Source organism: Schistocerca americana, chromosome 2 (assembly GCF_021461395.2).
Source record: "Schistocerca americana isolate TAMUIC-IGC-003095 chromosome 2, iqSchAmer2.1, whole genome shotgun sequence".
Lineage (NCBI taxonomy): Eukaryota > Metazoa > Arthropoda > Insecta > Orthoptera > Acrididae > Schistocerca > Schistocerca americana.
In genome coordinates, this window is record NC_060120.1 from 655,306,802 (window position 1) to 655,331,739 (window position 24,938).

At 38.0% G+C, this 24,938-nt stretch overlaps 1 protein-coding gene across 4 annotated transcripts in view; it reads right to left on the reverse strand.

Moving 5' to 3' along the window:
* LOC124595566 (mitochondrial dicarboxylate carrier-like) overlaps positions 1–24,938 on the reverse strand; it is a 97,291-nt gene that overhangs the window by 54,738 nt on the left and 17,615 nt on the right. For all 4 annotated transcript variants that reach the window (XR_006978224.1, XM_047134352.1, XM_047134351.1 and 1 more), the window contains exon 3: positions 12,638–12,793. Coding sequence is in view for 3 of the 4 variants with exons in the window: in XM_047134352.1 (XP_046990308.1) it covers positions 12,638–12,793 (156 nt within the window). In the remaining variant the exon portion in view is untranslated. The remainder of the gene's footprint in view (positions 1–12,637; positions 12,794–24,938) is intronic.

Here is a 24,938-nt window from a genome sequence, read left to right on the forward strand (position 1 = left end):
TCACAAGAACATGCCTTAATTAACTCTGTTGATATTTCATCATAACCACTAGAATGCTTTGTTTTTAAAGATTTTATTATGGAAGTTATTTCTTTGGGTGAAGTGAGTGACTTATTCATGTACCTGAAGCTATTTGTAAAGGCTAGTTTCAGATATTCAAGGGCATTATTTACTGATCCTGACAATGCCATTCTATCAGTAACGGATATAAAGTACTTGTTAAATAGATTTGCCACACTATGCCCATCGGTTACTAATGTGTCATCTACCCTTAGTGCTATTTGCTCCTGTTCCTTTCTGGTTCTACCAGTCTCCTCTTTCACTATATCCCATATTGTCTAATTCGTTCCCTGACATTGCTATCTTCTTCTCATAGTGCAGTTGTTTAGATGTCTGAATTACTTTTTTTTTAATATTTTACAGTATTCCTTGTATTTAGCTAAATCATCAGCATTGGAGCTATTCTTGGTCGACAGATACATTTTTCTTTTTGTCTTACAGGAAATCTTTATTCCTTGTGTAATCCATGGTTTTATTATAGACTTCTGTTTAATTTGAGTAACTTTTAGAGGAAAACAGTTTTCAAACATGGTACTGACATTGTTCATGAATGTGTTATATTTTTCATTCATGTCATGAGCACTATAAACATCTTTCCAGTTCATATCTTTGAGCAGTTTTCTAAAACACTCAATTTTTGGTTGATTGACTACTCTCCTGTACTCAGATTTAGCAGTCTTGATAATCTGCTTAGAATTTACATCTAAAACAAGGAGCTGCATGTCATGATCGATAGTCCATTTATAACAGGTTTTGTGATATGATTTTGTTCCTTTGATTTGTCTATAAAAATGTTATCAATGGCTGTCCTTGAGGATTTAGTGATCCTAGTTGGAAAGTTTACAGTGTGAGTTAGATTGAAAGACAACATTACTAACTGTAGTGAATGTTTACTGGAAGACTGCATTAGAAAATCTGTATTAAAGTCACCAGCAATCAAAATTTCTTTGTTTCTTCCTGTTAAATAACCCAAAAGAGCTTCTAGATGATTTATGAATAGATTATAATTTCCTGCAGGTACTCGGTAAATAGTTACTATTATATAGGATCTGTTATGGAACTCTACTTCTGTTCCCCATGCTTCTAGATGCTGCTCTAAACAGAATTTATTAATGTCAATGTTCTTGAATTTATGGCAGTTTTTAATAAATGTGGCAACTCCTCCTCCATCCATATCTACTCTGCAGAAGTAGGAAGCTAGCTTAAATCCTGAAATGTGTAACATATCTATACCAGTGGTCACTTGATGTTCAGAGAGGTGTATTATGTCAATTTAGTTAGAGGAATTCATTTCATCGATGCAAATGAATAGTTCATCAACTTTCTTTCTGAGTCCCGGAATGTTCTGGTGTAATAAAGATAGCTGATACTGCATACTAATGGGATTATAACTGCTTTGGCGAAGATGAACTGGCAGTTTCTGATTACTTTCTGTTAAACATTGTTTAAATGGAGGCTGTATGCTAAAATCTGACTCCTGTTCATCTGTTTTCTCAAACTGAGTGTGTCCGCCAATCTCTCTTAAAATTCGTTTTCTTTCCCCCTTCCCTATCCTAAAAAAGGCATCCCTCTGACACTTGTGACCACTGGTATTTTACCACTTGTGACAGTGTCCCACCTTAAGTTTTCTGCAACCAACACAGACAGTTTTCCCTTCCCTTTCCTAATGAGGTGAAGGCCATGCCTAGTGTAGTCCGACCTATCGATAGCATCCACAGGAATCAAACCAATATGGGACCTTATATCCGTCCTAAGCAGCCACTCCAACTCCAAGTTCACCCTCCCTACGGAAGAGTTGAAATGAGGCCGATCATGGCGTCTCAACACAGACACAAATCCCACACTCGTATGCTTCGTTGCTGATGCTATCTTCACCAGGTCACTCTCTATGGAATATTCAGAGTCTCTGTCAATGCTATTTCCCGGACCACCCACTATAATCACGGCATCCTCCTTTGTGAAATCCTTGCACAAAGAACCTACATCCTCTGTTACCTGACCCAGATCTGCACTAGGCTTGAAAAAGTTTGTGACCTGGTACTCTGGACCTAGATTTTCCTGCAGTAGTTGGCCAACACCTCTACCATGGGAACTACCTAACAACAGAACTTTCTTTCTCTTTACAAGTTTCCCTACCTTTTTCAAGTCCTTAAAAGCTTGTTGTGCCCTTTCTACAGCTTCAGCTACATTAGGCTCATCTGATTCTGACTGAGGCAACAGGTCAACTCTATTTTCAAGATTTATGACAAAGCTGTCTGATGCTCTCCTTTACCTGTTCCCCCTATCACCTGTTGCCACTTCCCACCTCTGTTCAGTGGCAACAGGTAATAGGGGGAACAGGCAAAGGAGAGCATCAGACAGCTTTGTCATAATCTTGAAAATAGATTTGACCTGTTGCCTCAGTCAGAATCAGATGAGCCTCATGTAGCTGAAGCTGTAGAAAGGGCACAACAAGCTCTTAAGGACTTGAAAAAGATAGGGAAACTTGTGGATTCTGGAATAAGTTAGCTGTGGTTAGTCGAAATTTGTATCCTAATTGATGGTATAAGTGAAAGAAGATCTAAGCAGGAAGTGTAATTTTGACAGTAATGTATTTTGTGTTCCTTCTGTAATAAGTGATATTAGCTGTGCTATGGAATCCATTCATTATGTTCAATCTTTACCTGACAACATGAGTAACCACAGTAATGCTATGATAACATTTAAGTTGATAAAACCCTGTAACGACAGTGTGGGTGTAGTATTTGATTAAATTGAAAGTGATCTTTTGCATGCAGTGTCTAATAACAGAGAAGATGATTCAGATTTTAGGTGGCCTTACATTAAGATTAAGATTGATCAGTGGGAAGGTAACTGTTGATTAACACAGGTAACCTAACTTGTGGCACATCTGAACAATTTAGAGACAAGATCCAGTATGTTGCTTGAGGCTTTCCCCGACGGATATGTTGTATATATGGTTCTCGGGCGAGACGCTGGATGTCATAGTGAAAACTCCACAATATTTCGTCAGCGCAACTGGCCGACATCTTCAGGTGCGACGAACACACTGCTAAGGCAGGGCGGTCTTAATAAAAACGTAAGGGCACATAGCAGTCTGCTCTTCTTATTCCGTAGTTTATCAAAACTATTAACTTCTTTTACCATCTCCTCCCCGTACAGGTATCGGATGTGTTGCTTGAGGCTTTCCCGACGGATATGTTGTATATATGGTTCTCGGGCGAGACGTCGGATGTCATAGTGAAAACTCCACTGCTAAGGCAGTGTGTTCGTCGCACCTGAAGATGTCGGCCAGTAGCGCTGACGAAATATTGTGGAGTTTTCACTATGACATCCGACGTCTCGCCCGAGAACCATATATACAAGATCCAGTATAGTTACAATTTTGTGGAAATGCCCATTGTAGATGTAAAATAAGAAGAACTAAAGGTAAGCAAAGCAATTTGGTAAATCTATGAACAGGGATGCTTAATGATCCCTAGTCTGGAAGAAAATATACGCTATGTTTTTGAAACTATTTGATACGTGTATGCCATGAGACTAAATGAGTAGATCCTTTTACAATTTTGAAATTGGGACAATGCCATTAAATATTGTAAAAATTAGGAATAGTATCTTAGTATATCTGTGTGAATCACCTTATTAGTTCATTTTTTCATTGCATTTAGCTCTGTTTATTAAAGTTTCTTATGTGATCATCTTTTTAATCCTATCTGACATAATTCCTACATACTTGTTTTTGGAATATAAATAGGGAGAGCATATGCCGTGTGATGTGAGGAAGGTATTAAACAGCATATTTAGTACACAAAACAATGTTTCAGAATTTGATGTGAATGCTAGACAGGAAGTTACCAATCCATTGGACCGTGTGGTGAGAAATCTAAGGAGGAAACCGAAAGATGTGGGTGGACCCACTCCCACAGTGCTGTATGGCTGTACCCTGCTGGTCCAGTCGACTTACAAGAGATCACAGGTGCTGGGTAATGTACTCAGCATCTGTCAACTACATCAGTGTTGTGACTGAGATTTGTAAATTGTTAGCCAATACTGCCAAAGACAGCGTTAATACACAAAAATGTATGTTTTTTCAAGTAGGGGGACCGACTTCCCAATACATTATGTAACTTTAAATCAGTATGTATTTTTTTATCAATTGTAAATGTATCTTCTAGGCCTCTACGTATGTAGGTTAGTTTGTATGAACAATTAGCAAATAGTGTGGATGATATTTACTAGTATAGAAAATATAACAAGGTGCATACATGTCTGATTTCATATACCGATTTTGGTCCACACTCGATTATGTCATCTTTCAAAGCTGTTTATGACTCTTATTAACTGTATTTATCCTGAGCACTGCAATATTGTATCTGATTGGAACTTAAGTTGTGAGCAAACTAATGCTTAACTCCATTTTGGATACCCTTGGTCATCGCAACTAAGTGTGTGTACTCAAGGAGTGTGTGCAACTATTGACTGAGGCTAGGTGCTTCTTATTATAATTACTCCTTACATATGATTGAACTTATTGATATTATTATGAGCTTTATTCATTTTCTTGGGTCAAAACATTTTTTGCTGCTTTGTAGCTGGTGAGTTTCGGATTCAAGGGTCAGTCCCCACATCGTAAGCATAGTCCCTAATTTTTTTTTTTTTTTCATTATTTTGTCCTTTCATGGGTCAACATATCCTCAAATACGCTGGTTTATGTGGTTGATTGATTTTATGTTCTATTTCTACTCATGATTGAGTATATTCTTCTGGTCTGTATCCATAGTCGTGAGTTTTTTGAGTTGGCTCACTCTTCGTACACTTAGACTATAAATTTTTTCTCTCTTCTCTTTTGAAGATTCTGAAGGTGTGATTTTATGGACGTAAACTTGCAATTTGTAGTTGTCATAATTTACCTTGTCTCTGCATTTATTTCTGTAGTTTAGTGTAATAATGTTGTAGTTTTGACTTTGTGTCAACTGTCTTGTGAGAGAATGTTCCACAGATCTGAAAATCTGAATGCCATATCCTGATATATGTATAAATTATGACTTGTACAGTAGATATTTTTTTATGTTTTCTGTAATACGTTATGTATCAGATATTTCTATACATCTGTATTCCATATTTTGGCATCGTTTTGTACACTGTTTGGCAAACCTGATAGTAAGTCACAAAATATTGTACACACATTGTTTCGAAATTTTTTGAGGGGGGATACTGTAAAGGGACTCTCTCCTATAAAAGTACCTTCCCCCAACAGAAGTAATCGATACCAAAAACATCCTTTTGGATTTCGAATAGGTTAATAATATCTCAGCTGGTTTTCTACAAGAATTTCATATGATTTTGAACACGATGTATTATTTTTCAGACTAAAATCCATAAAAAGAAATTACTTTATTTTCATTGTTACAATTGATATGTACTAGCTCTGAATGCACAGTTGAAATTATTTTCCTTTAGAAACATTTGAAATTACAAAATATTTGACACATTTAAAATTTCTATTATTAATTATGCAATTCAGTGCAATTTATTAAATTTATTTCTGGATTCATTTATAAAATATTAATAGAAATTAACAGAAATTAATGTGTCAAGAGAATTTGTAAACCCTTTGTAATATTGTTAGTACCGCAGAGTGAGGTAGCAGTGGACATGCCTCTCATGTGTTTGGATGTGCTTTTATTTTTTGGAAGAACAATGTAATTTTCGGCTTTGCTGAAGTGGAAATTGTAAGGACACTGTGATATAGAAAAATGTGAGAGAATAAAATTTTGAGTAAAACAAAAAAAAATCCAACTCAGGCAATTCTTCAGAACTTATTACATCAATTGGAACCATGAGAACTTATAATGTCAAAAATTTCAGCTTCAAGAATCAGCCCCTAGATGTGAAGAACTGGGGCCAACTATGGAAAAAGAAGATAAATAAAAAGTTTATTGTAAATCTTACTCCTCTTGAAGCTTGTTGAAAGAGTTAATTGTAAAAACAGAGACAATCAACAAATGATGCGAGTGAGGATTAGATTACACACTCAAGAAGGAGGCCGACCATCTCGTCCAACGTCTACACCCAGGTTCTTAGATGCCAGCCAGGCCGATCAAGTCCTGAAGAATCTAACACATCACAGTGTAAATTACTGTTTACAGATATGCTGATAACAAAGTTCTTAATATTTTCATGCAGAGTAATGGCACAAAATATGGGAGTTGACAACTGAATCTTACCTCATGTGCTATGCATTGCAGAACTTTTGGAATTGATTGTACATGTATTCCATCATTAACATCCATATTTATGGAGAATATGATAAAAGACTCTTTATTCAACAAAAACACCATAAATGTTCTCCATGCACTCACAAACAAGCCAAGCCATGAAAAACTCACCAATATGGCTTTGTAACAGCTGGCATGCAACTGTTTCTTGTTTTACAGTAGCGTGCAGTAGGGAAAATTTGACAAAACTGTCACACATTGGTTTAAAACCAACATTCATGAAGTAATAAGCTGGGAAAGCAGCATTATTCAGACAACGACATAACATGTACAAAGCAAGTTTTGCATAATCAAATCTTCTTAGGTAATGGCACTTGCTAAGGATACACCAAGTTCTGCTACTTCATCGTGTGATGGATCCACTCAGTTTTGCTTCTGCAATCATAAGTGGGCACATTGACATTTGGTACGGTAGGCTGGATTCCTGGTATGTTTGTGTTTCATGGGCACAAGGGATAGACAGTAGTATGGAGAACAAAATGGTGGCAACAACTCATTTTCGAGAAAAAGTGATTTTACTGCAGTTTGCTTCCAGATGCCTCAAGTATCCCCAGAACACTAACTTAAGAATATCCCTCTACCTGAAATTGACAGTAATCTTATGCCATACGTAGAGGAATCTACACCTTACAATAGTTCCACCATACTGCTTTTCCAGAACATTTTCATCAACCTCTGCACACAAGAGTTCAGAACATTCTACCCTCTTTGCTATATCTTGCTGTTACTTTATGTTAATCAAAGGTGTTGTACTTGTGGCAGTGCAAAAAAGGATAACCTGTGGGTTTTTTTTTTTTTTTCTTCTAAAATTCGGGACAGCACAGTATACTTCCATACTGGAAATGTGCATGCAAACGAGTTGTGGTCTGTCACTTAGTTTGCAGAAGACTGTTTTGTTGAGACTAGCTCCAGTATAGTCAGTGCAAACATCAATAAGGTCACTCAGCAGCTCCAATGGAGATGCTGCAGCTACTGCTAGCAATTTTGTTCTCTGCTGTCACTACAAACTTTGGGTCAAGCAGAGGCACCAACCACACTGCAGCGCCCTGTAAAAATAGCCACACTTGGCCATAGATGCTGCTTATATAAGACAAATACTATTCAAATGCCATTGGGATGCCACGTTTACTACTGATTCAGAACCATTTATGAATTGGATACTGATTTTTTATAACACTTCCGCAGATGGAAAGGCTGTCCTACAACTATCAGTGTGAGTACCCTTTTATCAGTCCTTCCTGTACTTTTTTCTTGTGTTCAATAAATATTGTTCTGCAGATGCCACTACATCATGTTTTACTACATTATCGTTACTACATTCCAATTTAGTACTGTAACTCACTGAGGAATGCCGACTGAAATTATTGCTCATGTCAGTGATGCGACATCTTTCTATGAAATACTTGAACAGATGAGCAGAAGTTTCTCCAGTCTGCTTCTTAAATTAGATGCAAACCAACCATGTGGTGAACCTTGTCTGCAATGAAAACACCATGATTCAACCATATAGTGGAGGCACTGAGTAGTAGGTAGGTGCATAAACACATTCCACTTCCTGATTATGTGCTGATCAATGCCTTCACTAAATGGTTAGCGGTTTATCTTTACCCATTCCATTATCAGCTTCTCCAGCAGTGAGTGATGCAGTCAAATACCTTGGATAAGTTGCATAACATCTCAACTAGTGTCATTTCATACTTTAAAAAAATATTAAATGCTAAGAGAAGACTAAATATTCAGTGCATGATTATTTTTATGTTATTAAACTAAATTAACAATGCATAATTGTTTTACTTTATTAAGCTAACTTTTGTTTAAAGTACGCACAAACATAAGAGAACTTTACCTTCGATCTAACAAACTAAGACAGCGCATTTGTTTCTCAAATTCAAGAGGATGGTGGTTAATGCTCTGTCCATCTCTCCTGATTGATTTTTTCTGTTGTTCTCCTAACTCACTTCAGACAAATGCCTGGATGGTTTCTTCAATGTGGCCTGTCCTGTACTCTCTTCATTAAATTCAAGTATACCTTTATATGTTTGTATATACAGGGTGAGTCAGGAGGAAAGGTACATGCTTTGAAGGGTGATAGTATTAGTGATTCTGAACAAAAAACTTCATATGGATGTATGCCCTGTTTCGAATGGTTTCCGAGATAGAACACATTTAATATCACTTTTGTACGTTTTTCTTGAATAACTCTAAAACCGCACCCTCCAGTGAAAATATGTCACAGCACAAAATTAAACTATATTAAATTTCCTACAAAAAGGTCCTATTCAGTTTTTCTCTAGAACTAATGGTATGTGTGAAGAGAGTGTGAGAATGTTTAAAAACTCGCTTAACACACTTGCACTGTAGCTTACATAGTTTTTGTAGGCCAATTTGAGGTAGCATACTGAGGTAGCAAGCTGAGATGAACAGTTTGATATGGGACACTTGTGACCTATCAAGTTGGGAAACTACCTCAAATTGTCCTACAAAAACTACGTAAGCTACAGCGCACGCGCGTCAAGCGAGCTTCTCCAACATTCTCATGCTTTCTTCGCACAAACCCTTAGTTCAAGAGAAAAAAATGAATAGGACCTTTTTTGCAGCAAATTTAATATAGTTTAATTTTATACTTTGACATGTTTTTGCTGGAGGGTGTGGTTTTTGAGTCATTCAAGAAAAACATACAAAAGTGATATTAAGTGTGTTCTATCTTGGAAACCATTCAGAATAGGGCATATGTCCATATGAAGTTTATTATTCAGAATAACTAATACTATCAACCTCAAAGTGTGTACCTTTCCTCCCAACTCACCCTGCATCACATGTTTCTTCTTGCATTAAGCTGACAGATCTAACATAACTGTAAAATGATCCCTGGACAAATAAATTACAGGCATTATTAAGAATTGCTTTGTCAATACATCACTGTTCCTGAAATCCGAATTGTGATTTGCTAAGTGTCATATTATCATATAGGTGGGTGACAATTCTCAAGTACCTTATCTTCTCACAAATTATTTAAAAACAACAACTGGCTGGAAGTTATTGACATTTGTGGAATCACCCTTCTCACACAGTGGATTAACAATTGCATATTTCAATTAGTCTGGGAAATTATCCAGAATTACTGTTAATTACACACGTAACAACATTACATATCATATGATCAAAACATGTTTCATTTCAAATAACGTGTCTCTGTATGAAAGTACAATCAGTAATGACGTGGGTAATATGAACTCTGAGTTCTGTCTATAGACACGCTATTGTACTGTCGTCAGATGAAATAATGTTTTCAAATATTTGCTTGTATAATAACTGTGTCATATGACAACTTCCAGCTCAACTATAAAACAAAATAATAAAAACCATACTAGCAAGATTCTTAAAGCCACAAAATAATTTCTGGCTTTAACATTACGACAGTTCTATCTAGGGAGAGTGGCGAAGAACCCTTTTAAATATACTCTTTATTATGCTTTGTTTATTATTTTACTGTTACGAATTATCTAAAGAAGAATGGAAAAAATTGTGAAAGTTATCCTCAGGAAGATCAGCTTGGGCTCCATAGAAAGGTATGAGCCCAAAAGGCAACACGGATCCTATGACTTATCTTAGAAGAAAGGTCGAAGAAAGGCAAATCTATGTTTACAGCATTTGTAGATTTAGAGAAAGCTTATGACAATACTAACTGGAATTCACAATTTTTAAATACTGAAGGCAGCAGCGATAATACACGAGGAGCAAAAGTTATCTACAACTGGTACAGAAACCAGACTGGAGTCATAGGGCATGCAAGAGAAGCAGTAGTTGAGAAAGTAGTGAGAGTATTATGGCCTATCTCTGATGTTATCAATCTGTACCTTGGAAACATGCAGTAACAAAACCAAGAAAATTTCAAAAAGGAATTAAAATTCAGGGAAAGAAACAAACACTGAGATTTGCCAATGACTTTGTAATTCTTTTATAGACTGCAAAGGACTTGATTGATCAGTTGAATGAAATGGATAACATCTTGAAAAGGAGTTATCAGATGAGAAACAAAAAAGTAAGACAAGGTAATGGAATGTAGTGTCAAATTAAATCAGGAGATGATAAGGGAATGAGATTAGAAAATTAGACACTAAAAGCTGTCTATGAGTTTTGCTATTTGGGCAGCAACAAAATATATGACAATAGCTGAAGAAGAGAGGATACAAAATGCAGAGAGTGTCAGAAAGTCTTTTCTGATGGTATGTCTCTGGAGTAAACCATGTAAAAAAGTTAAACTTTGATGATAAACAGTTCAGACAGGAATAGAATGAGGTGCTACAAAAGCCTGTTTGAGACTTTATGGGTAGATTGGATGAGATGGTATTGTATTGAACTGCAGAGAAAACAAATTCATGATCCAACAACTGGTTGATAGGGTATATCCTGGGGCATCAAGAAATTTAAATTTGGTAATGAAAGGCAGTGTGGGGAGGTAAAAAATGTAGAGGTAGGTTCAAATAGACGCAGGTTGCAGTAGTCATTCAGAGATGAAGAGACTTGCAAGGGATAGACTAGCGTGGAGAGCTGCACAAAACCAGCCATCAGACTGAATGCACCACCAACAACAAACATGGCTATTTTGGATGCTGGTTGCTATTGTTTCAGACACTGAGCCTTGGTGAGTTTAGCAGACAGTACACATGCAGTTCACTTAAGGGCTCTGAATGAAACGATAGGACAATATTAAATTTATCACATGAAGCCAGTTCATATATTCTATAAAATGACAGCCTTACAATTGTAATGAAACTGTCACATGTATATCATTAGAAAATTAACCACCAGCTAAGAAGTAAACAAGTAGATACATTACACTGCAGCAAATGACAAAGTCTATCTTCCTCATACCAAAACATTTCATTTCATACGAACTCCTTTGGAGGACATGGACAGGGGCTGCAGATAGGTGATGCTAGGTGGCACTAGATGGGAATATGGGTAAACTGGGAGGCATGCTGAGATAGTTCACACAATTGTACAAAAACTGAGTCTGGATGGCACAGTTGTTAATGCAACTGCCTAGAAAGCAGAAGATCCCAGGTTCTAATCCCGGTTCAAAACCCATTTCTACTCATCGCCACTAATTCCGCATAAAGTCCCTATACAGCTGACATCAACAGTTCTTTTACATCCCTTTCCCTTTTCCCCCCCCTTCACTTTCAATTTACATAAAAATGTGAAAAGTTCCAGATTTTGCATGGTGCCTGTTGCTTTGGACATGCCCAAAAAGAACAGACACTATGCATTCATATAAATGATTCAACTCACTGAGCAATTAAATCATCCTTCAGTGCAGATGCACAATGTTTGACCTCCTGCTGGAATCTCAAAGTAGCAAGTATCGAGGACATGGACAGGGACTGCAGGTAGGTGGTACTAGGTAGAAATGTGGGTCAGCCAGGAGGCGTGCCAAGATAATCCAAGCAAATGTGACAAACACTGTGTCTGGATGGTACAGTGGTTAATGCAACTGCTTTGTAAGCAGGAGATCCCAGATTCAAATCCCGGTCTGGCACACATTTTCATGCATCACAGCTGATTCTGCATAAAGTCCCGAATCAGCTGACATCAATAGCTTCTTCCTTTTCTGTTCCTTTCTCACCCCTCCATCTTCAGTTTACATAAAAATATCTCACAGCTGCCGATTCTGCTTGGTGTCTGTTCTTTCGGTCATGGGCAATGAATCCACCACCTTTTGTTTGACCTCCGGGAGGAATCTCAAAGCAGCGACATGGAGGACATGCTAGGTGGGACTGTGGGTCAACTGAGAGGTGTGCCAAAACAGTCCGCGCAATTGCAATACACTCTGTGTCCAGATGGCGAAATGGTTAGTACAACTGTACAGTAAGCAGCTGATTGTGGGTTTGAATCTTGGTCTGGCACACAATTTCACTCATCACTGCTGATTATGCGTGAAGTCCCAATGCAGCTGACATCAATAGTTCCTTTTCTTTTTCCTCCCTCCTTCAGTTTACAATAATAAGTATTTGCCACACCAACTGCAGTGACATGTATTAGAAAAAGCAACTTTTATGTATGATTTCAAAAATGTGCCATCATAATGAATACCCTTGGAATGCATCTCCTTGGAACACAACTAAACAAAGTAAATCTTATGTACATCTGCAAAAGACTGTATATTCTGTGTAAGATAAAATTCTGATCAAATTCTTGGTACTAAGCAAAAATACCTGTGGGACCAACAGTACACATGTTAGCAGCTGAAAAATGAACAAATCAATGAGAAAATTTCAAAATTATAGTATTCTTACCTCATAAAAGGCAAAGCGGAAGGTGGAATAAGTAAGTTGCCTCATTATAGCAGCTGACAGTCCATTATTTAGAGCAAGAATGCCATCTGAATGAATTATGTCCATTGTTGTTTGTAACATTGTGCGGCGAACTTCTTGTTGGGTTTGCATTTGAACCTAAGAAAACAAAAATACAATACTGGAGAATAAATCATCACATAGATTGGTCATAAAATTAATGTACAACTACATCAACATACAAACTCCATTAGCCACCATATGGTGTATGGCGAATGGTACCTTGTGCCACCACTAGTCATTTCCTTTCCTCCTCCATTCACAAACAGAGCAAAGAAAAAATGACTGTCTATATACCTCCATAAAAATCCTAATTTCTCTTATCTTTGTGGTCCTTAGGTGAAATGTACATTAATGGCAACAGAGTTGTTCTGCAGTCAGCTTCAAATGCCAGTTCTCTATATTTTCTCAATAGTGTTTTGCAAAAAGAATGTCCTGTTCCCTCCAAGGATTCCCATTTGAGTTTGCGAAGTATCTCCACAATACCCATGTATAGATCAAACCTCCTATTAAAATAACCAAAAGCATGCCTCTGAATTGCTTTGACACCGTCATAACACAGTGGGTATTCCAAGCACTCGAGCAGTACTTGAACGGGTCACACAGGTGTTCTATATGCAGTCTCCTTTATAAATTAGCTCTCACCAGCTGACCTATCTGGAATGCTGACAATTTGCTTGGTCAGTATACGTGTGTCCGGTCGGAGTGTGACACAGAGTGTATGCCACTGGCCGCCGTCTGCAGTGCGCAGTATTAACTAGCGCGGCCTCAGGTGTGAATATCTCTCTTTTCTTAGCTCACCATGGAGCCTTTCGATACAACCATAATTAGCCGGTGTTAGGATGTCAGACACAGTGATGATGGGTGCGCGTAGCGTGCATGTTTTATAACCAGCCTTTGTTACTAAAACTGTTTAAACATACTTCTCGTGTTCGCGTATTGCCGTACCTGAAGGACGCACCGCTTACAAATCCTGACAAAATATTCGTGTAATCATCATCCGCGGCAACAACACAAATTACCCCCTTATAGAAGTGGTGTCAGCATGGGGATAATTATTGGAAATCTACAGTCCTGAAGATGTGCAGCACAGTGTGAACTTTGAGCAGCAGCAGCAGCAGCAGCAGCACGAACATCTTCCGACTACGCAGGGACATCCAATGCTGGAATTCAGGTTGGTCTACTCCAGTTTGACTAGAATATGAAAGGCAGTGATGGATTTTTATTTTACATTTGAGTGACTCATTGGCGTTAAATTACACAAAATGTCGCAATCCAGTCAGAATAACAATGTTGACCTACAAACTGTTATTAATGAACTGCAAGAAGAGATTCAGCAGTTAAGAGCAGAAAGAAGCGAGTGTAACATTCCAAGACTTGGCAAATGATAGTTCATGCAGTACAGGTAGAACTACAATAAAGAATTTTCCATTATTGCCAGCAGTACCAGTGTTTAGCGGGAAACCCGAAGATGACGTGAAAGTGTTTTTTCATAAACTTGAAGGTGCCGCCCTGTTAGGATCATGGACAGATTCCAATAAGCTAGTGGTAGACAAATTAAGAATCCAGGGAGCAGCACAATATTTCATTAGTGATTGTGTGAAAACAAAAGATTACAATGAGTTTAGAACGATTGTTATTCGGAGATTTAAACGTAAAAACGCGATCAGATTTTACAGACAGCAGCTTTACAGTTTGCGAATGCGACGAGATGAATCTATCAAGCAGTTTGCCGACAGATTTCGAAACATCAACGCTCAAACGTATGACTTAGTAGAAGATAAAAATGAAAATCGCATTCAGTTGTTCAAAGCCAACCAGAGCCTTGGACACATTCATTCATAGGTTGCTCGGAGAGGAAGTAAACAAAGCTGTTTGACTCGCATGATGTAAAACATTTCAGGAAGCAGTAGAATCAGCTGTTGGTTTCATTGAAGCACTAAGACAATTGAATGAGATGCAGAAAGAAGAACACAGAGTTTTCAACACAACAGTACAATGCTACATATGCAATAAGCTGGATCACAAGAGTAAGGACTGTAAAGCGAATTGAATCAGCTATCATTGCGGGATGCAGGGTCATGTTTCGAGGGATTGTCGCAACAAGGAGAAAGGTAATGCAAACAACAGACAATCTGCCAGATCTTCAAACGAGTATGGGGACGTACGGGCCACCACTCCATCCGCCCCTTGCCAGAGACAGTGATTCCTGTTAGTTCCAGCGAAAATCAGACCGAAAATGGCTTCGTGATAGGTGCTGTATATCGCGGGAAAAACATCAAACTACTTATTGACACAGGAGCACAGACCTCATTAATGTGGTGTGGCATAGATAAACAGGATGAATTGAAACCGCCGCTATTAAAAGTGCGAGGGTTAAATGGAGGAAAGCTACATAACTATGGAGAAGTTAGCTTAGAATTAATTCTTGGCCAAGGCCAAGATAAAGGTGGAAATAAAGATAAAGATAAATACACAGCAAGGGTGCAAGTAGTTTCAAATAACAAAATGTGTTATGATGGTGCACTTGGATTTGATTTCTTGTTCGCTAATGAGGCAGAGATATTTGTCGCAGAAAGAAAGATCAGACTAGGCCATAGCAACTACAACCTAGAAAATCGTTCTTCAGATCGTACTCAAAGGAGCAGCAATACTGACGTCGTGGGAATGGACCGCCTAAACGATGCATCACTTCAAACTGTCCAAGTTGATGTTCAAATTGATCAGCCTCAGAAAATTCCCAAGGGAGCAGGAAAGATAATCTACATTGAAGTTAAGTCACCCCAATGCAAGGAAGGAACTTTGTTAGTAATTGAGCGATCCGAGAAAATTGAGTTACTGGATACAATGGCTTGTTATGTTGCAAGAAGTGTAGGTGTTGCTACAATGGTGAGACAGAATGTCGCAAAAGTCCCGGTTACAATAACGAATACGAGCAATGAGGATGATGTTTTGCCAAACAAAAGTTGCTGAAGTGTCGCGTGTAAGTAAAAGTGACGTAATACAGATTCCAGATGAGGTAACAAATGCTGCAGTTATAAAGACAGATTTTTGTAACAGTACCACAAAACTGCAATGAGGAGACGAAGTTAATAATGAACTGAAGCACAAGATTTGGAAGAAGATAGAACATTTGACAGCTAATGAACAGAAGATTTTAGCGCTTGTTTTGTTGGAGTATGCAGATTTATTTCGAGAACGTGCAAATTTACCTGTCACTCATTTAGTTCAGCATCATATTCATACAGGGAATGCAGCCCCAATCACACAGAAACCTTACCGAATACCATTCAGTCAAAGAGAGTTGGTAGAAGACATGATTAAAGAACAATTAGAAGCTGGAATTATAAAACCAAGAGATCCTTCAGACCCACCGTGGTGTTCGCCTGTTGTAATTGTAAAGAAGAAATCAATTTCTGGAGAACCACAGTTCCGTTTTTGTGTTGATTACCAATCTTTGAATGCTGTGACCACACCCGACATCTACCCCTTACCAGATTTAGTGGAAACCTTGGATTACTTGGGCAGATGTCGAATTTTTGCAGTATGTGATTTAACAAGTGGTTATCACCAGTTAACAGTGCATCCAGATGATGAAGCAAAAACTTCATTTGTAACAGCAAAAGGAGTATACAAGTATCTTCATATGCTGTTTGGACTTCGTAATGCTCCAGCTACATTTCAATGCCTGATGGATTCAGTTTTACGAGGGCTCACCCCAACACAAGCACTTGTTTACCTTGGTGATGTAATAATTTTTGCTGAAAACATGAAGCAGCATACTGAGAGACTACAAGCTGTTTTTGAACATATAAGAAGCGCAAACCTGTCTTTATCAATACATAAATGTCATTTTGCACAAAGTAAAGTTAACTATCTTTGTCATGTTATAACCAAAGAAGGTTTTCGACCTGATCCAAAATTAACTGAAGATGTAAAGAATTTTCCTGAACCACAGAATTTGAAAGAACTACAATGATTCTTGGGATTGTCAAATTTCTACTGATGATTTATAGCCAGTTATGCGAATATAGCAAGTCCAATGACACAGCTACTGAAGAAAGGATTGCGCGCAGCCGTATGGTATGTAACACGCGCTCGCCGGCTGACCTATCTGGAATGCTGACAATTTGCTTGGTGAGTACACACGTGTTCGGCCAGATTGCATCGCAGAGAGCATGCCAGTGGCTGCTGTCTGCAGCACGCAGTATTAACTAGCGTGGCCTCGGGAGCGAATATCTCTCTTTTCTTAGCTCACGATGGAGCCTTTCGATACGACCGTAATTAGCCGATGTTAGGACGTCAGACACAGTGATGTGGGTGTGCGTAGCGTGCGTGTTTTATAATCAGCCTTTGTTAATAAAACTGTTTAAACTTACTTCTCGTGTTCACATATTGCTGTAGCTCAAGGACATACCGCTTACAAATCCTGACAAAATATTCGTGCAATCATCATCCGGGGCAACAAGACAAACTACCCCCTTATATACACTTTCCTAAAATTTTCCCAATAAACCGAAGCCTACTATTCACCTTCTCTATTTCCATCATTATGTGCTTGTTCGATTTCATAACACTTTGCAGAATATGACTAGATATTTAATCTACATGACTGTGTCAGTCAGCACACTACTAACACTGGAATGTTTTTCCTACTCATCTCTGTTAACATATTTTCCTACATATAGAGCAATCCGCTATTCATCACAGCAACTGGAAATTCTGTCCAAATTATTTTGTATCCTTCTATAGTCACTCAACGACAATACCTTACCATACACCACAGCTTCATCAGCAAACAGCCGTAAATTGCTGTACACCGTGTCCATCAGATCATTTATGGATACAGAGAACAAGAACAGTCCTATCAGACTTCCCTGAGACACTCCTGACAATATCCTTGTCACTGATGAACAATCAGCATCAAGGACAACATACTGGGTTCTATTACTTAAAAAGTCTTGGAGCCACTCACGTATTAGGGAACATAATCTGTATGCTCAGACCTTCGTCAGCAGTCTGCAGTGGGGCACCATGTGAAAAACTTTCTGGAAATCTAGGAATGTGGAATCTGCTGCGTCTGCTGCTTCAATCCATGATTTGTGGGATATCAAGTGAGAAAGGAACAAGCTGAGCTGTGCATGAACAATGCTTTCTAAATCCATGCTAATTTGTGGACAGATGCTTTTCTGTCTCAAAACAATTTGTTTTATTCAAATTCAGAATTGTTCAACAGTCTGTAATTTTGAGAGTCCATCCTTTTACCTTTCCTATGCGCAGTCTAACGATGTGTGACGATAAGAAGCGGTGTGACATTGGATTGCAAGCAAAATTCACACCTCTGTCACATCGGTTGACTTACTTTATCTGTACAGCCAATCTTCTTCTCTGGATTGCCGGCTCTGTCAATCTCCAAAACCTTCTTCTCCGAAGAATAATGCTGGTTACAGGAATTTATAAGACACTCTCTCTCTATTTATGAAATAATTTAGTACTCAAAGAATACTTTTACCTCAGTCATAGTATATTTCAAGCAAATCAGCCGACTCGTCTCATGTCGGATCCAATTAAATACATTTGCAATAGTGTACTTTTTAGAACCACATAATTTATGAACATGTCTTGCTTCTAGCAAGTCCAACACATAAAGTATAATTAACAATGTTTCAACTGTTCTTCTTTTTTCTCATTCCAATAGTTAACGATATAAAACACCATAAGTTTTGGTAGGTACGCCCCATTTTTAAAACATCCCTATTCATCAGGCCACAGGTTGTCCTACCTCCATGTAGGTATGCCTGCCCTATATCCTTAGCAAATGCCAGGTGTGCCCCCCCCCCCCCCTTATCCTTTATGAATAGGCCTCGTGGTTCATTGCCCTAGTATACATCTTTATGTACACTATAATTAAATATTTCCTGGTAAAAATAAAATCTATTTCACACCCTCTTCTTAATACTTCATACTCTTCTATACTCTTAATAGACACTATGTTTACTTATACTCTTAGTACATACTGTGTCTACATATATGGTTCAACATATAGTATGTTTCTGACCACAATCTATTGGTTATGAACTGTAGATTAAAATTGAAGAAACTGCAAAAAGGTGAGAATTTAAGGAGATGGGATTTGTATAAAGTGACAGATCCAGAGGTTGTGGAGAGTTTCAGGGAGAACATTAGGGAATGATTGACAGGAATGGGGGAAAGAAATACAGTAGAAGAAGAATGGATAGCTTTGAGGGATGAAATAGTGAAGGCAGCAGAAGATCAAGTAGGTAAAAAGATGAGGGATAGTAGAAATTCTTGGGTGACAGAAGATATATTGAATTTAGTTGATGAAAGGAGAAAATATAAAAATGCAGTAAATGAAGCAGGCAAAAAGGAATACAAACGTCTCAAAAATGAGATCGACAGGAAGTGCAAAATGGCTCAGCAGGGATGGCTAGAGGACAAATGTAAGGATGTAGAGGCATATCTCACTAGGGGTAAGATAGATACTGCCTACAGGAAAATTAAAGAGACCTTTGGAGAAAAGAGAGCCACTTGTATGAATATCAAGAGCTCAGATGGAAACCCAGTTCTAAGCAAAGAAGGGAAAGCAGAAAGGTGGAAGGAGTATATAGAGGGTCTATACAAGGGTGATGTACTTGAGGACAATATTATGGAAATGGAAGAGGATGTAGATGAAGATGAAATGGGAGATATGATACTGCGTGAAGAGTTTGACAGAGCACTGAAAGACCTAAGCCAAAACAAGGCCCCAGAGTTGACAACAATCCATCAGAACTACTGATAGCCTAGGGAGAGCCAGTCCTGACAAACCTCTGCCATCTGGTGAGCGAGATGTATGAGACAGGCGAAAAACCCTCAGACTTCAAGAAGAATATAATAATTCCAATCCCAAAGAACGCAGGTGTTGACAGATGTGAAAATTACTGAACTATCAGTTTAATAAGCCACGGCTGCAAAATACTTACACAAATTCTTTACAGACAAATGGAAAAACTGGTAGAAGCCAACTTCAGGGAAGATCAATTTGGATTCCGTAGAAATGTTGGAACACATGAGGCAATACTGACCCTACGACTTATCTTAGAAGATAGATTAAGGAAAGACAAATATACATTTCTAGCATTTGTAGACTTAGAGAAAGCTTTTGACAATGTTGACTGGAATACTCTCTTTCAACTTCTGAAGGTGGCAGGGGTCAAATACAGGGAGTGAAAGGCTATTTGCAATTTGTACAGAAACCAGATGGCAGTTATAAGAGTTGAGGGGCATGAAAGGGAAGCAGTGGTTGGGAAGGGAGTGAGACAGGGTTGTAGCCTCTCCCCGATGTTATTCAATCAGTATATCGAGCAAGCAGTAAAGGAAGCGAAAGAAAAATTCGGAGTAGGAATTAAAATCCATGGAGAAGAAATAAAAACTTTGGGGTTTGCCGATGACATTGTAATTCAGTCAGTGACAACAAAGGACCTGGAAGAGCAGCTGAACGGAATGGACAGTGTCTTGAAAGGAAGATATAAGATGAGTATCAACAAAAGCAAAATGAGGATAATGGAATGTAGTCGAATTAAATTGGGTGATGCTGAGGGGTATTAGATTAGGAAATGAGACGCTTAAAATAGTAAATGAATTTTGCTATTTGGGGAGCAAAGTAACTGATGATGGTCGAAGTAGAGAGGATATAAAATGTAGACTGGCAATAGCAAGGAAAGCGTTTCTGAAGAAGAGAAATTCGTTAACATCGCGTATATATTTAAGTGTCAGGAAGACGTTTCTGAATGTATTTGTATGGAGTGTGCCCATGTATGGAAGTGAAACGTGGACGATAAATAATTTGCACAAGAAGAGAATAGAAGCTATCGAAGTGTAGTGCTACAGAAAAATGCTGAAGATTAGATGGGTAGATCACATAACTAATGAGGAGGTATTGAATAGAATTAGGGAGAAGAGAAATTTGTGGCACACCTTGACTAGAAGAAGGGATCGGTTGGTAGGACATGTTTTGAGGCATCAAAGGATCACCAGTTTAGTATTGGAGGGCAACGTGGAGGGTAAAAATCGTAGAGAGAGAACAAGCGATGAATACACTAAGCAGATTCAGAAGAATGTAGGTTGCAGTAGGTACTGGGAGATGAAGAAGCTTGCACAGGATAGAGTAGCGTGGAGACCTGCATCAAACCAGTCTCTGGACTGAAGACCACAACAATGACAACAACAACATGAGTACACAAACAACGAAACTACTAACTACAAACCTGTCGAGAGGTATGAACCATCAAGTGTCGCATAGTCATATACCTTTGTGTGAATGATGATGTGTGTTTGTGCAGCCTGATTCTTCGGTCTTCTTATGTGGAGATAAGTTGTAGGTTATTGGAAACCACAGAGAATATGAAGGACTTCTGTGATAGAAGTAGATGAATATGGAAAGAGGGGAAAAATAGGCAGGTACTCCAATGATAAGTAAGTAAGTAAGTAAGGAAAGTAGAGAAATGGTTGCTAAGATCGAAGAAGAGAAAGAAGATACTCCCAAAGACAGGAAACCCTTCCCATCCCCCATCCCCAGGATCCCTACCTCACCGGTACTTGAGTGAGAAGCCAGAGGAGGTATGTTGTTAAATCGTCTAAGACAGAACAGACATTCTCACTTTCACCCTTGATGTCCCTGAAGAAAATCTTAGCAACCCCTATGGAACGGCAAATGGTGAAGAATCATTCACACTTGTTTGTGAGGGTTGTTTGAAAGATGTGGTGTGTGTGTTCTGTGTTGGCCATGATTTATGTGTTGGTGTATCATGTTTTAATGTACAATACCCACCCCTTCCAAAAATTATACAAGCCCTTGCATTTACATCACATTTCATAAAAGGTATAAAATATTCTATACTAAATAGAAAATTATACACTGCTGTATAATAGTTGTTTAAATTAGTCATATAATATTGTGTTTTCCATAAATATAATGTCCTTTTCAGTTTATTCCATTTATGTTGTCTAGGTATCACTGTGTTTAAATAGTACCATCATATTACACTTTTCACTATCATAATATTCTTATTCTGCTTATTTCGTCTAGAGATCACTGTTCATTCGTGATTCTCTTAAGATTTCTACCTGACTGTTATATACAGTTTCCTATGAAATAAAATTTAGGTTAGTTTAAGATTTCAGGAATAGATTACAGAATAGTTCAAGATTTGAGGAGAATTCTGTGCAGGGAAACTATCTTGGAAGAAACACCGAAAACAACTCAGGATCTGATGGTCGTCACTCCGCCAGTTAAATCAGAATGTTAATGTCCCTGGGGGATAAAGGTGAATCCACCTGAATCCCATGGATCTGATATTAACTTCACTAGAGCAAGTGCAAACCAGTACTTCTCATTAAATTTTGTGTGAAAGTCTCCCCATGACAAAACAATCACCACTTTACTAGGTAACACAACATCAGGTAAGGTTATTCCAAATTGTCTATACCTCTCTTGGCATCGTTAAGTTCAGAAGACAAATTTGGACACATATAGTCGGAGGTTACTCTCGTGGCCACTTTCCCATCTATCATTTCCTTAACCTGTTGCTCCAGGCTACTTATATTCATCATACCTGAAGTTGCTAGTTTCTCTTTAAAATATCTACTCGAGTATCGATGCCTGCAATTTGTGATTGAAGTAGTGGTAATAACTTGTCCTGTTTCTCAACACTCTCTTTTAAAGTGTGTAATCTATGTTTTACAGCATCAAACGTAACATTACATACACTTTGAAATGATCCTTATTTTTCACCAAGTTCAGCTTCTACATTATTATATGTATCTTCAATATCCAATTCCAACTTTTTAGCTAAGTCACGAAATTGGTTACTCTGTGTCTGACTAAAGTCAGTGAACAGTTGGTTTACATGACTGCTTAACGAATTAGTTAATTCCTCTTTCAAATCTATTTTAAAATTTTCTACTTTGGTAGTTAAGGCATCAAATGCAGTATTGAAATTTCCCATACCTTCACATAAATTACTAAAGTCTTTACTTTGCGAATCCACTTTAGCACTTAACAATCTTAAAGTTTCATTCTGAACATCCAATTTATTTTTTAATTGAGTATCCCCTGAATCTAAAGACTTTGAGCATTTAAAGTTGTATTTTGATCATCCAATTGAGAATTTAAAGTTTCATTTAACTGTAAACTCTGAGCTTCTAGTTTGGCATTTAAAGTCGCACTTATTTCATTTCTCAAAGAAGCACCCTGGTTATCTATTTTATCATTTAGTTGAGTATTTACTGAGTCTAATTTAAGACTTTGAGGATTTACAGCTGTCTTTCTTAAAGCCTCTGAATCTGCCCTTTGGGCTTTGATTAAATTTACTACTTCAGACCAGACAGGCACCTCCTTACTCACTTTCATTGCCATGGTTGTTCTGAAGTTTCCCCAATTCTCTGTGTATTATTCATATTCCTCTTAGTTTTTGATCTAGTAATCATCAAAAAATTCTACACTGTGTATAATAACTATACTAACAGTCTATTACTCAACAGTTTCTTTTGAACTTTACACTCAAACAATTATTGTTTTGCGCTCACCCGGCAAAGATTTCTAACTGCGTTGGTGAACAGATGCGTAATTAGTGCCAGCAAACAGCACTGGCGCCAGCAGTGTTGAATGCTGGTTTCAGCGTCGGCGAGCGTATGTGGAATCAGTGCCAGTCATCAGCGACTGGTGCCGGCGTTGTCAAACTTAGGTTGGTTTCCACATCTGCATCCCCGTAATGTGTGTGAGAGCTGCTTACTCCCCACAACAGATCATCTTCAATGAATTATTCATCATATTTCTTCTTAGTCTAATACATCAGAATCTTCTCTCTCTTCTTTTAATGTTACACCTTCCTTACTTCTTCTCTTTTATTGTGTTTATTAACCTTCACTATTTGAACTTTTTAGGCAGAAATCCGATTCCGTGAAACAGTTCTCTTGTCTTGTTATACTTGGTTGCTATCATATCTTCTGCTTTGATTTCCTCTCAAAATTCCCGTTTTATCAAGTCCTTTCCTCTGGTCACCATGTTCTAACGATTTTTGATGATAGAACGTGTGGAGTAAATACACAAACTTTATGTTTTCAAAAATTAACGATGTTTCAGACTATGCAGAATAACATTCTCACAATCCACATATAAATATCTTCGTCTTCTCATATTTCACTCATATTTCGAGCTTTAGAAACACGTTTAATTAACATTTATAAATGAGTCGGTTTAAGAACCACTCGTAATATATGGACCCAAAATACATCTTGCCTCGTTCAGGGCTAAGACATGAAGTATTTCCCACTGTTTTTCTTTTTTCTTGTTACAATAGTCAACGATATAAAACACTATAAGATACATAAACACTCCTTGTTCCAATACGGCTTCCATGGCACGAGTGGCAAACACACTTGTCGATGCCGTTCGACCGTCGCATCTATCTTGTGCTCATGACTCCTTTCCAGCCTGCACACACAAACGTGTGTCACGCAGTATGTACATTCTCTCACACTTATTTTTAAAATATCATGTGTCCGAGATGGTAGAAGGACAAGTGGTTCTAGAATTTACACGGAAGTTCTCAAAGCACTACAACGGGGGTCACCTGAACTTTTTTTCCAGTTGCTTGGGACTTCACTCTGAGCAAGAGATTCGCCATAAATGCAAACTAAGTAAGGGGCCAGTGCCTGAATTTGGATTTCATCCTGACCTGGCTGTATTATTTTTTACTCTTTCAGTTGTTTCTCTATGCTAGGGATGCCTGTTATTATGTCCTCCATATAGGAGTCTGTGTGATGGTCCAATGACGGAATGTTCGTGTGGTCCTCCTGTGTAAATGATTTCTCAAATGCAAAATTTTAAACTTTAGCTGTCTTCTAGTTGTCTTCTGTTGCACCACCAAACTGGTCAACAAGTGACTGGACAGAAGCCAGCAACTTCTTCTTCTTCTTCTTCTTCTATTTCTACTGCTACTACTACTACTACTACTACTACTAGGACCAGGATTTTCTTGGGTTCTCTGCAAGATCTTTTGCTAAGGTAGGATAATTAAAGTTGTATGCTTTGGACATTAATCCTTTGATATACACAAGAATTTCTACTAACTTTCGCCTCTCATCATTTGCACATTCTTTATTGAACTGAACATTAAAGTCTCTGGTTCTTCAGCATTTTCCAAATTTTATTATTAAACTATCATGTGTCTTTTCCATCCTT